A 20414-nucleotide genomic window follows, 5' to 3' on the forward strand; every position below is an offset into this window, starting at 1 on the left:
ATATATTTTTTGACCAAAGGGTTACATGTATATGTATTAAGCTATATTGTTATGAATTTATTTTTATAATAAGTCAAAACAAGTTCTAGAACAGTAAAGTGATTACATTAAGAAAAACAAAGACATGATGGAATAGGCTTTCGTGAGTGGGAACGAAAGCAGCCTCACAAGCACATTTATTTCTTGTCTTTATAACAAAAAATCTTTTTTCCAGATTATTTTATTTTCTCTATCTATGAAATTACAGAATTCGTTCACTCTCCTGCACAGAGTCATAGAGGTAGGAGGCACACAAGTTCGTACCTTACAAAATACAACAAAAAATACAGATAAATTTTGAATACAAGTAATCATCACTTAAAATCCTGATGAGAAGGTAGTTGGGAGGCCAAGTTTTGTTATTGGAGCGATTGTTACATATGAAATTGTTCTGTCAACGTCTCCTAGTTGAAATCCAAGGATAGAAAGATTGAGGTCTAGTAGATTTGGCATGGTTCTTAACCATGTAGAGAACATGAAGCTTATGAACTGTTTTGATGATTTTAACTATATTTTTCGTGAGTTTGTAACAATATCCATGCTCGTAAGTTCACATCATGAAAGATCATGGAGGGTTTTATAAAGCCATATTGTATTCCACTGGTTTATTTAGCCACCTTCTGGCTTAAGGCCGAACAAAAAATCCGAATCCGAAAAACTGAACTGAACCCGATCCGAAAAAGTAGTACCGAACCTGAACCAAAATTGATTAAATATCCGAACAGGTTCAAAATTTTGGTATCTAAAGAACCGGAACTGAACCGGACCCGAACCGAAGTATTTTGGATACCCGAATGTATCCGAATTAGATTTCTATATCCCCTTATATAAATATATTTTAAATTTAATGTCTATTAAAAACATCCAAAATATATAAGATACTTTTAAATTTTCTAAAATACTTAAAAATATATACAAATGGTCAAAAAGAAATATCTAAAATAGCTCAAATATACTCAAAACACCAAAAATACTTATCTATTGATTATCTATACAAATATTCAAACCAAATCAAATTATATGTTAAGTTTAGGTATTTTGACATATGTTATTCAAATTTGTATGTAATATATTATTTTGTTTATAGATTTTGAGAAAATTAAAGTATATAATGAATTTTAAAATTTTAAAAATAATTTTAATGGGTTATTCGAACCCGAACCAAACCTACAAAGATCTGAACCTAACCCGAACCAAAACTTAGAATCCAAATGGGGCTAAAATCTTGGACCCCGAAAACCCAAAATCCGAATAGACCCGAACTGAACCCGAATTGGTACCCGAACGCCCACCTATTATGGCTTATTGATGAGTATTTTCTATGGATACTATATGCATCCCATTATTCACTGGTTCATGTTCACGTAGTCTAGAGCAATGGTTGTTTTAAGCTAAGAAAATCAACTAGCATAAATGAGTGATTGACCTTATTGGACTTTTTGACAACATAGTTGGTTTTGTAATTTACAATGTCAGCTTTAAGAAACATATACTAAGGGAATTTGCATCAGCCTTGTAGATGACTATTCTCTAGTCACAGAGCTAGTTTGTTTCATTTCAATTTTATCAAATAATCCTAGTATGATCTTTCTGTATACTAGGGATGACTTGCAATCAATAAACTCAGTGACATGGATCATATATGATGTAAATTAAATGGGCTTTATCGATACTGGCCCAAGTATTGTGCTTAATTATCATGCACAATCTGTATTTCTTGATCTTCTTTCTTTAGATTAACGTTACAACTTTATTCTCCTTCCAAAGTAATACGAAACTCAGGGGAATCAACTCAAAGTGTTTCCGCCATGAAAGAACGGAAGCAGAACGACTCAGAGAATGGCGTTAAAATCACTCGACGCATCACGCGGTCGATGGCCACACATCATCGAAACTCATTGACGCTTCCCGTTGAGGTTGTTACAGAGATATTCTCGAGGTTGCCGTCGAAGTCCATAGCGAGATGTCGTTGCGTATGCAAGCTCTGGTCCTCCATGCTTCGTCGTCAAGACTTCACAGAGCTGTTCTTGACAAAATCTTGTGCTCACCCTCGGCTTCTTTTCGCATGCGAAGATGACAACGAGCAGTTTCTATTCTTCTCGTCGCCTCAGCCTCACAATCCGGAAGAGAACTCGCATGTCGTAGCCGTCAATAATCTTGCGTGTTTCCCAAGCTCCTATCAACTATTTGGTTGCACCAGTGGCTTCTTGTGTTATGGAGCTAACTTGATCCTCAAGGCGAGAAAAAAGCGAGCGTATGTCACGGTGATATGTAACCCTAGCACGGGACAGTCCTTGATCTTGCCTACATTGAAGTCGAGCAAGACGTCTGGAATAGAAAGCTATCTTGGATATGACCCCGTTTCTAAAGAGTTCAAGGTATTGTCTGTACGTTATGATGGTTGGATCTCTAAGGAGCTCCATGTTCTGACATTAGGAACCAAGAAATTGTCATGGAGGTTGGTCGAGTGTTGCGTACCGCACTCTACTTCTCGTAAGTGGATATGCATCAGTGGTGTGTTGTACTACATAGCCAGGACTTCAGAGGCTTATTATATGGTAGTTTGTTTTGATTTGAGGACTGAGAAGTTCAGCTTTGTGAAGTTCAGTAGAGCACTGCCTGGTTCAGCAACGCTGATAAACTACAATGGGAGATTAGGTTTGCTTAGGTCGTTGGAAGATTTTGGTAATATTAGTCGAGCAAGTAAAAGTATTGAACTGTGGGTTCTTGGGGACGCTGCAAAAAATGAATGGTCCGAGCATGTTTACATGTTACCTGATTTTTGGAAGGATGTAGTTGCGGAGAGCATGTGCATTGCTGGAATGGTTGGTACACATGAAATCGTACTGTCCCCGTGCTACCAATACGTGCCTTCCTATGTCATCTACTTCAATGTGGAGAGAAAGACGATCAGAATAGTTGGTATTCAAGGAATGGAGGCGTTTCAGGGTAATATATGCTACACCTATCTCAACTACGTTGAGAATGTTAAGCTTCTTTAAGCATTTTAAGAGAGACAAGTGTAGTTTTCGTTTTGTGTGTTGCCTTTTTTTTCCTAGTTTCTTAGTTTCAAATTTTCTGTAAGCAGAAAATCTTCTTGTTAGAAACTCTTTAAGATAATCCAGAACAGAGAAGTTTAAAAATGTGGTGTTTAAATGCTGTGAGAGGGAGAAGAGTTTTTAGATCTTCTTGTTACAAACTCTTTAGATAGGTTTTTAGATAAATAGATTGCTTAAGAGAACTCAACCTCACCAGAAAATTATGTTTGTCCAAGCCTTTGTAGATGATTGATAAATAACAAGTTGTAGATCTAATTTGTGCCATTTTGGATTGTATTGAGTAGAATCTGAGTACATAGTGTCTTATCATAAATCAAAACTTCTTAAGAGATCATCGTGAAAAGGTACAAAATTAAGAACTTGTTTAGACGTTACTCATATATGTTAACATGTTCATATCAAGCATTGTGTTAGTCGAATTTGGTTTGTTCACTTCAAAGGATCAACGATAGATCAAAGTTTAATATCTAATTATACTTACAATCTAACATTAAAAATATATGGTGGTTAGATGAGACCACTAGGTCCACTACATTCTTAGCTCTAAATTTTACATGTCTTTAGGAATTCAGACTCTAATATAATTATTACAATCTAACATATCAGCTAACAAAAAATATAAATACCTCATCGTTGTTCATCTAACACAATGAAACCATTACATCTTAAAAGTTGACAATATCTCGTACTCATGCTCTTTAACTGGACTAGATGAGACCAATATATTCTAATTTCACAATTCCGCATTTCTTTTCTCTCTTTTTCAGTTATAAACCCCCAACATTATGTATACAAGCTAACATTTCAATTAACAAACAATACAACTACAACGTTATATGATTATAATTGTAGCAGAAATATTTATAATCTGACACTAGCACTTAAATATTTGGTTAAATGTTATTTCTCTATGTTAATATGTTCTTTTAATATGATGAATAGACGAGACCACTGCATTTCAGTGATATAAACTCCTATTGCATATTTACGAGATGAACAAGAGTTTACATTATCATAAGCCAAATTTCAGTAAATATACACTTTGATCATCTATCATCTGACATGTCTCTTAGTACATTTTTAGCTAAACACATTAAATTGTTATAATTATAAAGATTAAAGCTTTTAGGTGCGTGTTGTTGCAGCCAATTTTCAGCCCAATTTTATTCATGGAAGTCAGTTACGTTAGATTACATCTCCTTATAGGTAGATCTCACAACTACTCTGTCCATATAAACTCTTGTACATCGTTTGTTTTGATTAAGGAAATACACAGACTTTCATGGTATCAGAGCTCATGTTCTTCTGATCCATTTTTTCTTTCTTTCGTTATGTACTTTTTCAAATCAGTTTTTAAGTGTTAAGTCTTATGATATATAGAGTAATCTAATATGTTTTGGAAAAAAAAATGTATAATATCAGAAAGTAAATAAGTGATAAGCTTAAATAGTGTTGGAAGTAAGGAATAGTTTTCAGTCATTAGATCAGTTTGATCCAGTGCCGGTCCTGACATTTCTGAGTACCACATTTTTCTTGTCGTAAGTGGATTTGCATCGGAGGTGTTCTTTACTACACAGCTTCAGTCAACAGTTCGTCCTTGATCAGTTCCATGTTGGTTTGTTTTAATTTGAGGTCTGAGAGGTTCCGCTTTGTGAGTTTCATGGAAACTTTCAGTAGAGCAATGCATGAATCAACAACCCTGGTGAACCACGATGGGAAACTAGGTTTGCTTATGTCGGAAGATTCTAGTAATGTTACTTGATCAAGTAAAATCTTTGATCTGTGGGTTCTGCAAGACGATGAATGGTCAAAGCATGTATATGTATTACCACTTTTGTGGAAGGATGTGGTTACAGAGACCATGTGTATTTCTGGAATGGTTGGTACCAGTGCAATCGTCTTGTCCCCACGCTTCCAGTACGTGCCTTCCTATGTCATCTACTACAACGTCGAGAGCAGGACGATCAGAAAAGTTGGAATCCAAGGACTGGAAGCATTTCAGGGTAGCCGTTTCTACACCTATCTCAACTATGTTGAGAATGTGAAGTTTTTTTAAGCGTTTTTAAGTGAGAGACAAAGTGTAGTTTTCATTTTGTGTGAAAAATCCCACCTGTTGTGGAAGATTATAGACAAGGGGATGGTAGAAAATCTTTTTTTTTTTTGTTAGAAACTCTGTAAATAGTAAATATACTAATCCAAGGGGATGTTAAGAATGTGATCTTTCAGTGTGATGGATAGGATAAGAGTTTCTAGATCCATCACATGAGCAGAATGTTGCTATTTGCTTAAGATCACTTAACCTCGCCAGAAAATGAGGTTTTGTCTAAGCCCTTGAGGATGATCTCATTTTGTGCCATTTTGGATTGTACCAGAGTTACATAGTGTTATCACAAAGTCAAAACTTCTTAAGAAATAATCGAGAAAGACACCAAAAAAAACAGAACAAGTTGAACAAACAGCTATAGATGATGATGATGATGAACAAACAACAAGTCTGCACCGGGTAACGCAACCTTTGTATCTTTGCTGTTTCTGCTACATCTCTGTTCTTTTAACAATTTTGTCATCAACGAGGAAACGAGTCCATTCAGTTGTTTGTTGTATTCTTTTGTAGACCTCTATATACTTTTTTTTTTAGTTAACAATCTGATATTTTGAGACTATTAGCATGATTTTGCCTTTGCTAATAAGTAAGAAATGGTTTTGTAACCACGGTTCAAGAAACAAAAGATACATTACATCAGGAATTTCAAAGCTGTTTCTATGGATATTTGAGCTCTAATTAGTCTGGTGCATGGCAGAAATAAAAAGAGAAGTGAGTATTTTTCTATTAAAAGAGAAGTACTATTTTTATCTACTTTAAAATAATTATACTAGGTCCATATATCTATTTGATTTTTTGCAGTAACATTTAAAGAATTTAAATAATTATAAAGATATTAATAATAAATCAATTTTAACTGTAAATTTAAATTTTATTTTTAGTTATAATAAAATTTGTTGAGAAAAAATCTAACCAAATATTATAATTTTTTTAATTATTGGAATATTACTATAACTAATTTTATATTAAACAAAACAAAATAAATTATATGATATTTTTTTATAAATTTTACAATTATAGTCCATAATCCATATTGTATTAAATAGGAGTAATAAAGGAATTAAATATAAAAATTATATTAAATTAACATAAATAAAAATAATATTTTCATTTAAATAAATAAAATATGTCATTCACCTTTTAAAGGAATTAGAATATCATTCACAGTTTATAAAAATTAAAATTTGTAAATTATGTAATATTTTTATATAAAAATGAAATTATTAACATATATTTAACTTTATATCTACAACTATATATTATTTATTTATTTATTTTGAAAAGCACAACAATATATTATAAAAATTGATTATATAGAAAATATAATATGAAAAATATATATTTATAAAATGAAAAATTACCCGCGTATCAAAGTCTAGTTAGAAGCTAAGTTGGAGTTCTCTGTAGCAATTATGATCAATGTTTTGATATTGCAGCAACCATTTAGAGAGACAAGTGTTATAATTTGGATTTGTTATATTAACCGAAGTCAAAACAAGTTGTAAAAGTAAAGCGGCTGCATAAAAGAAAACACGAAGAGTTCGTGCATGGGCTTTATCATGCATAATCTCTAATTCTTGATTTTCTTTCTTTATAATAAAGATAAAAGACTTTCCAAACCAATACGAACTCTCCCTCCAAGAAATAAACACACAAAGAGTTCGATACGAACTAAGTCTTTCCAGAACTCAAGAGTCTCCGCCATGCAACCACCGCGGCAGAACGTCTCAAAGGGCGGCGAACTAACCAATTATCGAGGCGTTACACGATCGATGACCAGACGTCATCGGAACTCATTGCCGGTACCTGACGAGCTCGCTATGGAGATATTCTCGAGGCTGCCGTCCAAGGCGATGGCGATGTGTCGTTGCGCATGCAAGCTCTGGTCCTCCATGCTTCGCCGTCAAGATTTCACAGAGCTTTTCTTGACCAAATCTTGCGCTCGCCCTCAGCTCCTTTTCTTCAGGGAAGATCACAGCGTCAGAGAGTTTGTCTTCATCTCGTCGCCGCAGCCTGAAAATCCCCAAGAGAACTCATACGTTGTAGCCTCCAACCCTCTTGCGTGTTTCCCACGTTCCAGTGGATTCTATGGTTGTACCAACGGCTTCTTCTGTTATGGAGCTGACCGGTTCTTTAAGAGGCTGAAATTTCCAGTGTGTGTTCCGGTGATATGTAACCCCAGCACGGGACAGTCCTTGACCATGCCCAGATTAATCTCGAAAAAGAGGTATGGAGTGCAAAGCTATCTTGGATATGAGCCGATAGAGAAAGAACTCAAGTTATTGTCGATGAACAACTCGCTTGTAAGTGATGAGTGGATCTCTGTGGAGCACCAAGTTCTGACATTAGGAACCAAGAAACTGTCATGGAGGTTGGTTGAATGCTGCGTACCACATTGTCCTTCTACTAAGTGGATATGCATCAGTGGTGTTCTCTACTACGCAGCAAGTGCAGATGGATCTTCCGAGAATTCTATGGTCCTTTGTTTTGACTTGAGGTCTGAGGAGTTCAGCTCTGTCAAGTTCGGTAAAGCAATGCCTGATTCAACAACTACAATGGTAAACTACAACGGCAAGTTAGGTTTGCTTATGTCTGGAGATTCTCATTATGTTACTCGATCAAGTACAAGTTTTGAGCTGTGGGTTCTGCTTGACGCTGCAAAACAAGAATGGTCCAATCATGTATACGTATTACCACCTTCGTGGGAGGATGTGGTTGCAGAGACCATGTGCATTGCTGGAATGGTTGGTACCAATGAAATCGTCTTCTCCCCAATCTACCAAAGAGTGCCTTACTATGTCATCTACTTCAACGTGGAGAGAAGGACCATCACAAAAGTTGGAATCCAAGGATTGGAAGCGTTTCAGGGTAAGAGTTTCAAAACCTATCTCAACTATGTTGAGAATGTGAAGCTTCTTTAAGTAAGAGATGTGTAGTTTTGGTGTTGTGTGTTTCTTTTTTCTTGCGTCTTAGTTTGAACAAACAATCTCTTGTGGAAGATTAGACAAGGGGATGCTAGACAATCTCTTCTTATTTAAGCATTTTACAAGTGAGAGACAAAGTGTAGTTTTCATTTTGTGTGTTTCGTTTTTTTTCTAGCATCTTAGTTTGAAAAAGCCCCACCTGTTGTGGATGATAGATAATCTTCTTGTTTCAAACTCTTCACAAATGTAAATACTCATCCAAAACAGAGAAATTTAGCATTGATTATTATTCTAAACAGAGTAGTTTAGAATGTGATCTTAAGTTATCTACTACAATATCGAAAAAAATACTATCATAAAAGTTGGAGTCCAAGGGATGGAAGCGTCAAGCGTGTGTGAGTGCTAATTTGTGCACCTTCCTAGACCATATTGATGACCTGAAGCTAATGGAAGCGTTTTAATTCGTTACTTAGTCCCTTACTCTTTTCTACTGGTTTTGTATACTTATTACTTTTATGGCTTATTCGATGACTATTTTAATGGCTTCTGTGTGGTTTGTTCTAAGCTAAAAGTTAGCTTTCTAAACTCTTGTTTACCTAGCATCTGTAACTGGGTGATCGTCTAATTAAGTTTTCTGACATAGCTGGTGAAAATTAAGTGGTTTGATGGTTTCTATAGTTACTAATGTAAGTTCTCTGTATATAGAAATACTCAAAATATCATGTACTTTGATTAGAAGAATCTTTTGACAAAGACACTAATACATAAGTAGCAATTAGCTCACAAATACAGAGGAAACAGAAGAAAGAAAACTGAAAGAGAGTGTTTATTTCATGTTCAACATATGAATCGTACACAAAGTCAAACATATATATAATCTTTTTATTGATTAATTACTTGAAAGGATCAGTAGGCAAGAAACTAAACATGACCATATCTCTTACACTTCCTTTCATAACTATAAACTTCCTCATCACACCTTCTCTAGTAAACCCAACTTTTTCAAGAACCCTTTGTGATCCGACATTGTCCACGTCTACTAGTGCCTCAAGCCTCTCAACCTCCGGCATTTCCTTGAATACCTCCGCCGTCACTAGCCTCACCGCCTCCGTAGCGAACCCTTTTCCCCAATACTTTCTCGCTAGCACATAACCTATCTCTTTCCTAATCTTATCGACCGGCATGATCAAGATGTAGCCGATGGGACGGTCGTCCTCTAAACAGATGGCTCGGAGCCAAGGGTGCGTCAAGACCGAATCGGTTATGTATTTGATGGCTTCTTCTCGGCTCGTGCATGGCTCCCATGAGCAAAAGCGTGCTACTTTAGCGTCTGTGGCCCATACCATGTAGTCGTCAACGTCGGAAAGAGTCATCGGCCGGAGTGATATTCTTCCCGGCGGCGATGAAAGAACCACCGTTGGCTGAGTCTCGTTAAAGTCCATCTCCATTTAGGATAGTGTTTGTTTGAGATATCTCATCATATACGTCAATGCGATATCTTTATATACACAGCTTAGCAAATAAACTCGAATCTTGCTTCTTGCTTCTTGCTTTTGAGTAAAATAAAGTTAGTGGTAATATCATATTATTTTTTTATAACAATTATTGACTGAAGTTCCGACAAAAGATGACGTGTCAGTGTGAATGAATGGTTGTCAATTTTGACCTTTGACTTTTACACTTACTTGGTTGCCAAACAAAGCATAGATCGGACTTTGGAGCTCCATCTTGTTGCTTGATAGCTTCCAGTGGGATGCCTGTGTTTCAAAAAACAAAAAAAAAAGGGATGCCTTAAACCCCACGTGTCAAAAATGGATTGGTCGCTTTTTCTTTTCCGAAGAGGATTTTAGTTTTCTTAACAAAATGATTTGGTATGGTAGTAGTCAACGCAAGACTCATCATGTTTTCTTCTGTGACAAGGCTAAGGGCATCTCCAATGGAACTCTATTTTTTCCTCTATAATTTACACAAAAATAGAGTAACTCTATTATAGTGTAACTTTTGCTCCAATGGTGTTACTCTATAATAGAGTTACTCTATTATAGAGTGGAATATAGAGGAATGTCATATTTTAGAGCATCTCCAACCCCACTCTATTTTTTACTCTAAAATAGAGTTTAGAGTAAAAAATGTTCCAATGCTACTCTATTTCTCACTCTATAATAGAGTAAAAAATAGGTTTACTCCAAATATAGAGTAATTTGTTTTTTTTTTGTTCATCACTCTATTTTCTACTCTATAATAGAGTACCATTGGAGCAAACTCAAACTCTATTATAGAGTTACTCTATTTTAGAGTAAAAAATAGTGTAAACCATTGGAGATGGTCTTACTCTATATTTGGAGTGAAAAAGGGACATTCCTCTATATTAATACCATTGGAGCAAAAGTTACACTATAATAGAGTTACTCTATTTTTGTGTAAATTATAGAAGAAAAAATAGAGTTGCCTTGGAAATGGTCTAAGGCTCGACATGTTATGTTGTGAAGGTAAAATTTACCCAACGTTAGAGATTTGTCTGGTCTATTTTTCTTAAAATACTTGGTCTTCTAAATTTTTTTAACACCATCTTGTTTAACTGATCTTTATTTCATCTAATCGTAGCTACAAAAAAGCCAGCTTCGAAATTTGGAAGCTACAGACATCTTAATTTAACAAAAAAGTTAATTTTTAAAAATTTGAAATCATAGGTTTATATATATATATATATTAAGTCTTAGAAATTTGGAGACTTTAAACTGATATTTGACTATGTTAGAAATATGAATCGGTTTTCTCTTATTTTTCTTTTGCCGGCTAAAAACTTTATTAATATCAGTTTCAGTTTACAACAGATTACAAACAAACTTTCAACAAATAAATTTTATGAAATCGTTTTTTCTCTTATAGTATTTCCATACACTATCCTTTTCCTTCTAATTGTTTAATTTTCTCAAAAGTTCAATATAAACTTACTCTTGTTACTTATGAGATTTTGAATCGGTGAATTCATTTTATGAAGTGAACACGGTACTAGATACAAAAGCACATACTCTCAAATAATATAAATAATTTTGGTGTAAAACAGTAAAATCTATAAGGTTACAACAACATAAGAAAAAGAAAAACAGAGCATCATCATATCAAATTATACATGTGCTTTGACTGATCTTTGTTATTCAAAATCAGACTAGAGCAAAGAATCAGAAGGCAAGAAACTAAACATGACCATATCTCTAACATTCCCTTTAAGACACATGAACTTCCTCATCACGCCTTCTCTCACAAACCCAACTTTTTCAAGAACCTTTTGAGACCCGACGTTATCTACGTCCACAAGAGCCTCAAGCCTCTCCATCTCCGGCATCTCCTTGAATATCTCCGCCGCCACAAGCCTCACCGCCTCCGTCGCTATCCCTTTCCCCCAATACTTGCTTCCGATAACGTAACCGATCTCTCCTCTGATACTATCGACGGGCGTGACCGAGATCGAGCCGATGGCGCGGTCATCATCTAAGCAGATAGCTCGGAGCCAAGGGTGTGGCAAAACGAAGCTGTTTATGTAAGCTATGCCGGCTTCTTGGCTCGTGTAAGGCTCCCACGTGCAAAAGCGTGTGACGTTTATGTCAGTTGCCCAGACCATGAAGTCGTCTATGTCGGAGAGAGTCATTGGTCGGAGATGGATTTTCTCGGACGGTGAGGTACTCACGGCTTGGAGAGTGCATGAGTTGATCTCCATCTCGGATGATGATTCTTTTGAGTTTTCTTGGTCTGATTCCTTTGAAGGCATTGAAGCTTGTATTCTCAAGGATTTCTAAGGCAATTTGATACTTGATTCTACACATATGACGGTTCAAATAATTAGAAATTTGTATATTAGAAAAAAACACAGAAGTTTCCTTGTTGTATATTCAAAAAAAAAAAAAAGGAAGTTTCCTTGTTGCTTCTACCGGCCGGTCAAATACGCACCAACTAAGGTCTTGAATCACTTAAACATATGGGTGATTGGTCAACTTCTAATATGGAGCTATCTTTCAGTCTCATGGGATGCCCATAATGTGACATGGCATAATCTAGTTGAAAGTTAAATATCTTACTCAACAAACCGAGTATGTAAAAGATTTTTCTTTTGAGGAAAATATAACAAAAGAAGAGTAGAACAGAAATATGAGGGCACACAACTTTGACCTTTTTCTCTCTAAATTTAAATGATATTAACATAGATACATAGTATATTATTAATATTTATATCTATTAAATAATGTTTTCTACTCCTATTGTTTTTTGATCATTTGTATCTTTTTTTAACAAAACTTTTAAATCACTGATAACAAAATTTTCATTGTGGAATGTTTCAAAGTTTTACTAATTTATAATTTTTGAAAAATTCAATATGGATCTTAAAATTTAAATATTAAGTTATCAATATTTGTTCAAAGTTTTTATCAAAAAAAAATTTCAAAGCAAATTTCGAAATTAAAATATTTATGTATTTTTATCTGGTACACAATTTAATTTAAACGATATATATATGTTTTAAACTTAATATTTATTAAATGAGACTTCTTACTTATATGATTTTTTAATTACTTGTACCTTATCATAACAAAAATTTAAACTATGGATCACAAAAAAAATTAATATGACAATTTAACAGTTTTAGTAATTTATAGTCGTTTTTAAAATTTTAAAATATAACATATACGGAAGAATCTAAATTTTTAATTATATGGTTAATGTGGTTTCTAAATTTCTTTTAATAAATTAAAATTAAAAAAAAAATGATAGAGGATAAACTAATTATTATCAAAATTTTATAATTCAAAATCATTAGTTATCATATATATATTAGCCGTATTAGGCAATTCCTCAATTTTTATTTAAGAAAAAAAAAGTAAATATCATTAATAATTGTGGTGATGACACGTGACTATCTCAAATGTTGTAATGTTTCTCTTTTAATATATAGAGGGGTATCGTTTCATTAAAAAATTAGGAATAATATCTTGTGCAATCTAAAATATTTTGGAAAGATTTATAATATCTAAGAAAGTAAATGAGAGATAAGCTTAAAAAGTTGAGTAAATTAGATTTCAGTCATTAGATCATTTGTATCACGCAGAATCTGTAATTCTTGATGTTTTCCTTTGCTCTTAGAATAAATACAGAGATTTTATTTCCAAAACAAAACAAACTCTTTGGTCCAAGAAAAAAAACACCATTTCGGAATCTACTGTCTCCGCCATGAACGTCTCGGTTCTAACCATTTCTCCGCCTGTTATGGGAAGCTCATTGCCGATCCCTGATGACCTAGTTTTCGAGATATTCTCGAGGTTGCCGTCAAAGGCGATAGCTAGATGTCGTTGCGTATCCAAGCTCTTGGCGTCCATGCTTCGCAGTCATTATTTCACAGAGTTGTTTTTAACCAAATCTTGTGCTCGCCCTCAGCTTCTATTCGCCTTCGAAGATGACAGTGAGGTTGTGTTTTTCTCGTCGCCTCAGCCTGAAAATCCAGAAGAGAACTCGTATGTTTTAGCTGCCAATCAACTTGCACGTATCCCAAGTTCCTATGGATTATCTGCTCCTACCAGTGGCTTCTTCTGTTATAAAGTTGAACAGACCTTTGAAGGGATGAAAGTTCCAGAGTTTGTACCGGTGATATGTAACCCCAGCACGGGACAGTCCTTGACCTTACCAAGATTGAAGCCGACGATGAGACAGGGAGCGCATAGCCATCTTGGATATGACCCCGTTTCTAAAGAATTCAAGGTGTTGTCAATGGAAACCTCGTTTGTAAGTGGTGAGTGGATCTCTTTGAAACACCAAGTTCTGACATTAGGAACTGAGAAATTGTCATGGAGGTTGGTCGAATGTTCCATCCCACATTGTCCTTCTACTAAGTGGATATGTATAAATGGTGTTCTTTATTACACAGCTACAGCAGGCTACTGGTCTTCCATGGTAGTTTGTTTTGATTTTAAGTCTGAGAAGTTCAGCTTTGTTAATTTTATGGAAGCTTCCGGTAAAGAAATGCATGGTTCAACAACTCTGATCAACTACAATGGGAAACTAGGTTTGCTTATGTCTGAAGATACTGGTTATGATTATATTTGTGGAGCAAGTAAAAGTCTTGAGCTGTGGGTTCTACGAGATGCTGGAAAAAATGAGTGGTCCGAGCATGTATACGTATTACCGCCTTCGTGGGAGGATGTAGTTTCGGCCATGAGCATTTCTGGAATGGTTGGTACAAATGAAATCGTATTGGCCCCTTTGTTCCGAAACGTGCCTCCCTATGTCATCTACTACAATGTGGAGAGAAAGACGATCACAAAAGTTGGAATCCAAGTAATGGAAGCGCTTCAGGGTAAGAGATTTTACACCTTTCTCAACTATGTTGAGGATGTGAAGTTTCTTTAAGTAAGAGATGTGTACGTAGTTCTCTGATCGTCTTTGTAAGAGATCATAGAGATAGGTACAAAATAAAGAAAGTTGAAGGAAGAGCTATAGATGATGATGCTATCCAAACTTGAGATTTTTATTGTTAGATGATGATGCTATCCAAACTTGAGATTTTTATTGTTGTTATCTAAGCTCTTCCAAGTTAACTTTAAACTTTAAAGCACCTAGTCAATTAAGACCGGGAATTCAAACCTTGCTTCTTAGTTCATATTTCTTGGATTTTTTCTGGTTTTATAAATTAAGGCCGGACAAAAAAATCCAAATCCGAAGAACCAAATTGATAAATGGTGCGAAAATGTAGTATTGGACCCAATCCAAAATTGGTTAAATATCTGAATGGGTTCAAAATTTTGGTATGTAGAGATCCAGAACCGAATCGGTCCCAAACTCAAATATTTTGGGTACCTAAATGTATCTGAAATATATTATATATTTAAATATACTAATTATTTTAGATTTAATATACATAAAATCTAAAATATAGAAAATATTATGAAAATTATCCAAAAACTTAAAAATATATACAAGTAGTCAAAACTAGATGCATAAAATAGTTAAACAATAATCAAATTAAACACCAAAAATACTAGAAATATCTATTGACTCTTTAAACCAAACCAATTTATATGTTAAGTTTTATGTATTTTAGCATACAATGTTCAAATGTATATGTAATATATCATTTAATTTTTTAGATTTTGGAAATTTAAAGTATGTATGAATTTTTAAATTTTATTAAAAACTAGAGGTTGGCCCGCCCTACGGGCGGGAATTTGTATTTTTTATATAATAATATATTAATTTATGAAGCATTTAAAAACAGTATAGACTAAAAATAACATTATAAATGAACAAATAATGAGATATATTATTTTTTTGCTAAATTTATATTGTTATTTTAATATACATTTTTGGTTATATTCGTTAGTTATTTTAGCGATATATTTATTTCTATTTTTAGTTCTTTTGTTTGGTTATATTTGTGAATTATAAATTCAAGGGATCGCTTTTTGTCAAATAAATGGGTCATAATTGATATTTTATTGAAGGTGATTTCTATCATATGTATCCATAACAGTACAGTTGTCCATGGTGAACAAAGTTACATGCTTGCAAATTTAGGCTATGATGGGGGACGTATAATGTTGATGTGAAGGGTGGCACTATTTTTTATTTACTTATGATTGTTTTCCTCACCTTTTTATTACTGTTAAAACGATTTCGCTAATCTTTTTCATTCCAAGGTATTTTTTTTGTGTTAGATGAATTAAACAAATATTTTCCTTACTCAGTTAATTAATGATTAAATACTATTTGTTTTCCAAACAAAAAAGAAGAAGAAGTATCGTTGAAACAAAATGAATATACGCACGCTTGGTTCAAAATAATCAAAGAAATTGCAATCATCAAACTGGCAATTAGCAGAATTTTTCGCATTCAACATAATCATGATCTCTAATCTAATTACACTGGGACATATTTGTTGTCATAAATAATTTTTTGTAACATAACCATCAAAAATCTAAAACAAAAAAATGTATTTGTTACAAAAAATATAGTTTACCACACTAAATCATTTTACCATTTTCTCTATATCTTAAATCATTTTACCATTATTTCTATATCTTAAAAAACTTTGATGTGATTTTATTTGCAAATACTTATTAATGGATCGACTTGTGCTGGGATTTTTCTGTAAGATTTCAATTCATGATATTTTCCATGATATATATAATTATTTAATGTTTTAAAAAAAACGCCATTTAAATATATTTGAGAAGAGATAAATCCAAATCAGCCTTCTTCATCAAAAGAGTTTTGGAAAAAGAGGTTAGTTTTTTTTTGGGGTTCTTTAATCACAATTCACAGCTAACTTATAATGCTGTATTAGAGAGATATATTTCATTGTGTTCATCTATTAGTAATCATTTTAAGAGATTTGTAGTACTGAGAGATCCTTTGTAAAGAGAATAAAGTACTATGTCTACTATGTGCTCCAAAAAAAGTACTATGTTTGCTATACTTTTGCTCTCTCTAGCTTGTGTTTAGTTTGTTTGAGCTTAGTTGAGTCATTATTTCTGCTTCTAGGACTCCAAATCAATACCAAAGTAGCGATTTTTATATCTCCGTACGGCGTTGACGGGTTCTTGATGGGTTTATGTTAAACTCGTGGGGTTAATTGTAGGATTTAAATTCAAGGGAGAGCCTCGAATAAGATAAACAGATACACTCATCAGCCTGAAAATGTGAAAGCAATCCGTGTATTTGAATACATTCAGCCGAGTTGCATCAGTCTCCAATTAAACGTAGAAGTAGGTAGGACCTGTGAAAGCAACGTTTGCCATAATACGTTGAATGCTCTTGTAGCAGTTTCAAAAAAAAAAAAAAATCTTCACCGTAAGCAGTATTGATACCCATCACTTCACCAACAACATCTATAAAACGGAAAGAGCTGAGGAACTCAAACGAAGTTCCAGAAAAGTTCAACTAAAAGGTTGGTGTCTCTAGTTCCTCTTTATCAGACACTGATTATAAAGTCTCGTAGACCTGGCTGCATCAATGTTTTAACCCAGAGTTCTTTCGTTTATGTGAAATGAAAATATTGTTGATTAATGTAGACATAAACGAAAGAGAAACATTTAGATTTGCTATGGTATAAGTTTTGTGTAAGGACCGGTTCAGTCTATAAGCACCAATTGATCCTTGGACCAGCGTAGACTGCAAAATATTAAGTTGATTTTAAATTCCCAGCTTTCGAGAGATGAAGCAGAAATATGGAACAAATACAGCTAATGAACTTGATTAATGGTTACCTTCTCACCGAGGAAGACGTGAGCTCTCGTCCTTTCTTTACATTCCTAGCCTCCCAAACCGCAGAAGACGTGTAACAACTGCATTCTTGCCGTTCCTGGATGGTATTCTTCTAGGGTTTTTAGGCTACTATGATTTGAAGAAGATTTGTGATTTCTCATGAGCACTTTCATGACAAATATATAGTAGCATCCGTTGATGTGGGAGGTGAGAAGTCGGCATTGAAGAACAGATAGTGGGGTTAATTGATTGCACCCATCATCAATAGGAGTTATTCCGTCAACAGAATGAAGGGGATCAGATTCGAGGAGGGCTACACAGAGCAGAGAAGAACTCTGATCTGCACATTGTTGGTGGGCTTTAAATTTTAGTTTTTCTGGGTTTAGATTATTTGAAAGGCCTAATATTAGATTTTTTAGTTCAATACTTAATGTGTTCCAAAGAAAAAAAGTTTGATACTTAACAATTATTAAAGAGAGCATGACAGGTGTCAACAAATGCTCTATGCAAAGAGATGAGGTGGCTTCATGAGGAGAGACTAAACCCAACTTTATTGTATAAGATAGTTTAAACGGGTATCCAAACTCACAAAGATCCAAACAAAACCTGAACCAAAATTTATAAATAGCGAACCAGAACGCGTATCCAAACTTCCATGTAAAGAGAATTTATGTATAAGTTATTTTTTTTTGAAAAATATATGAATAGAAGACGGACACAAAACTTTAATCTTTTGTCCACCAAAGTGCTAGACAGAGGAAGATAGAACGAACAAACAAACAACACAAAAACGTCTATCAGAATGGTTCACAATGTATTAGAGGCACAATACAAATGCAAACTAACTGATTCAAAGGAATCACACTTGTGTTAAATGAGCCACCAAATTCTAATAAGCCAATTGATTCAAAGGTATCACATTTGTGTAAAATGAGCCACCAGATTCAAATAAACTAACTAATTCAAAGGTATCACACTTGTGGTAAATGAGCCACCAGATACTAAAGAGCATCACTAGTGAAGATAAAGAGTACCTTCCCATTATTATTATATTACTATTTTAAAGTAATTTATAATGTGATTTAGTAATTAGTACTTAACCAGCATGATGTCAATCATATCAATACCAAAAAAAGCAGATGAGACTCCAAGAAGTCAAATACGACAACAAGACTTGTATGATTGTATCAGTCGAAACTTGTATTCAACGGCATCGTTGCTGAGAAAGGTACCAAGCGAGTGATAAAATTGATTTAAGAGAGAGGGATGGCAAATCATCAAAACTTCATGCTCCAAACAAATCTCAAGACCTTTTTGCACTAACAAGTACTGTATCAAATAACAAAAACAACGAAAAAGAGGAAAAATGGACACAAAAAAAATATCAGAAATAAAACTTTGCTGACTTAGTTTGATTCAATATGCTTCTTGACAATGTTGAGTGCAGTCGTATCTTCACCATAGTCCTGTAACATTAAACAACATAACAAATAAATCACCAATCACATCGAGAGACGTTTAAAAAAAAAAAGAAGAAGACTCTTTACCTTGACTACAAGGCAAGAGCATCCAACAACCTTCCTCGCATTACCCTCTGAATCAATCTTGCAAAGCTACAAAACCAAATTCAAACATTATTACAAAACCAGACCAAACACACATCATCAATTAAAAGAAAAAGACAAGAACTTACACCAGCCCATTCACCGAGGGTTTTAGCACTCGGAACCGTTAGCAAGTTGATGTTATGATCAGCGCAGAGAGCTTTAACAAGCTTGACGTAATCAGGCTGGTTGCAGTCTTCAGCCAAGACACAGAGCTGAGCAGACCGCTTCTCGATAAGCTTAGCGCATTCGTGGAGACCACGGACCACGCCACCGTGAGCACGAGCCTTCCTCAGCGTGAGCTCCAATGCAGTTAAGAGATCCATGTCCTCTGGAATCGCAGAGGGCTCAGCAACGGGGGGAACAACAACAGCAGGAGCAGCTTCATCACTGAAACACATTGGATAAGAACCAAATCTATAAACGAATCTACAAACACTTAACTAGAGAAGTGATTAGGTACATCGCAAAGAGAAGCTTACCCAGACATGTTTGTTTCTTGGAGATGGAGGTAGGCTACGACAAGGACGAACTGAAGGTGAACTGGAAATAGAGTGACGAAGTTATTATATTAGGGTTTACGATCCCTGATTGCGAACCTGGGCCACTCTAATGGGCCTATGTGGGCTTCGGGTCCTTTTGGACATTATGCGGTATGTTAATCTTTCCCAATTATTAAACACGAAATGTGTTGATTGTTATTTCCACATTGTAATATTGGAACCAGAACTCCAAAATAACTTATTTTTGTTTAGAATCTCACTCACTTCTTGTCTGAACGTATAGTTTTTATCTTAAAAAAATATATGTTTTTTTCCTTCTAAAAATTATCATAAGCTCCCACTGTTTGTTATAAATCTGTACTTCGCAAGTTACAAACTATTCAAACACTTCTAAACGATCATATCAAACATCTCATCATTCTCAGTTTAGCGTCAACCATGTTAATCTTTTTAATGATTAAGAGGTTCTGGATCCGAAAACTCGCATATCTTTCTAAAGCACACCCAGACCATGTTAAATTAGTTCTCATTAACCCGGAAATGAAATTTACGACCTTTTAAACCCTTTACAACTAATAAGGAATCCAAGAACTTTAAGGAATTATGAGTCTACCAAACTACTTTTAGTTGTGAATTTTGGTAGTCTCATACTTCCCTATTTAATCCAACCTAGAAAATTAAATAACAATAGTATGCTTTTAGTTTTTGTATTCATAAATTTTTTTGCAAAAAACTATTTTAATGTAATGTAAGCTGAATTCTCTTGAAGGTCAGCCATTCTTTAGAGCCGGTTTCAACCCACCTATCAACAAAGCCAAGAACTGTCACGATGAGTCTCGTTTATATGGAAATAACATCCGTTGTTCATTCCAGCGAGTGCTCTAGAACCGGAGTTCATGGCACAGTATCAACCGCCTCACCATCTGTCTCTT

At 34.5% G+C, this 20414-nt stretch overlaps 6 protein-coding genes across 6 annotated transcripts; 3 read left to right on the top strand and 3 right to left on the bottom strand.

Moving 5' to 3' along the window:
- The first annotated feature begins 1886 nt into the window (after positions 1 to 1886).
- Positions 1887 to 3949, top strand: LOC103865175 (F-box protein DOR-like). Its single transcript, XM_033289465.1, has one exon. It carries the CDS (start codon positions 1914 to 1916, stop codon positions 3039 to 3041), a length of 1128 nt encoding a protein of 375 aa, XP_033145356.1. The 5' UTR covers positions 1887 to 1913; the 3' UTR covers positions 3042 to 3949.
- Positions 3950 to 6974: 3025 nt separating this feature from the next.
- On the top strand, positions 6975 to 8123 carry LOC103865406 (F-box protein DOR). Its single transcript, XM_033289397.1, has one exon. It carries the CDS (start codon positions 6975 to 6977, stop codon positions 8121 to 8123), a length of 1149 nt encoding a protein of 382 aa, XP_033145288.1.
- Positions 8124 to 8856: 733 nt separating this feature from the next.
- On the bottom strand, positions 8857 to 10149 carry LOC103865176 (uncharacterized N-acetyltransferase p20). Its single transcript, XM_009142959.3, has one exon. It carries the CDS (start codon positions 9572 to 9574, stop codon positions 9020 to 9022), a length of 555 nt encoding a protein of 184 aa, XP_009141207.1. The 5' UTR covers positions 9575 to 10149; the 3' UTR covers positions 8857 to 9019.
- A 949-nt stretch (positions 10150 to 11098) lies between these two features.
- LOC103865178 (uncharacterized N-acetyltransferase p20) lies at positions 11099 to 12378 on the bottom strand. The gene has a single exon (XM_009142960.3). It carries the CDS (start codon positions 11893 to 11895, stop codon positions 11296 to 11298), a length of 600 nt encoding a protein of 199 aa, XP_009141208.1. The 5' UTR covers positions 11896 to 12378; the 3' UTR covers positions 11099 to 11295.
- A 500-nt stretch (positions 12379 to 12878) lies between these two features.
- Positions 12879 to 18538, top strand: LOC103865179 (F-box protein DOR). The gene has a single exon (XM_033289464.1). It carries the CDS (start codon positions 13350 to 13352, stop codon positions 14520 to 14522), a length of 1173 nt encoding a protein of 390 aa, XP_033145355.1. The 5' UTR covers positions 12879 to 13349; the 3' UTR covers positions 14523 to 18538.
- Positions 18539 to 18615: 77 nt separating this feature from the next.
- On the bottom strand, positions 18616 to 19615 carry LOC103865180 (40S ribosomal protein S12-1). The gene is made up of 4 exons (XM_009142962.3): positions 19462 to 19615; positions 19069 to 19369; positions 18923 to 18988; positions 18616 to 18841 (listed from the first exon to the last, which is right to left on the bottom strand). Exons 1-4 carry the CDS (start codon positions 19467 to 19469, stop codon positions 18782 to 18784), a joined length of 435 nt encoding a protein of 144 aa, XP_009141210.2. The 5' UTR covers positions 19470 to 19615; the 3' UTR covers positions 18616 to 18781.
- Between the last annotated feature and the right edge of the window lie 799 nt (positions 19616 to 20414).

This window comes from Brassica rapa, chromosome A04 (genome assembly GCF_000309985.2).
Source record: "Brassica rapa cultivar Chiifu-401-42 chromosome A04, CAAS_Brap_v3.01, whole genome shotgun sequence".
NCBI classification, from domain to species: domain Eukaryota; kingdom Viridiplantae; phylum Streptophyta; class Magnoliopsida; order Brassicales; family Brassicaceae; genus Brassica; species Brassica rapa.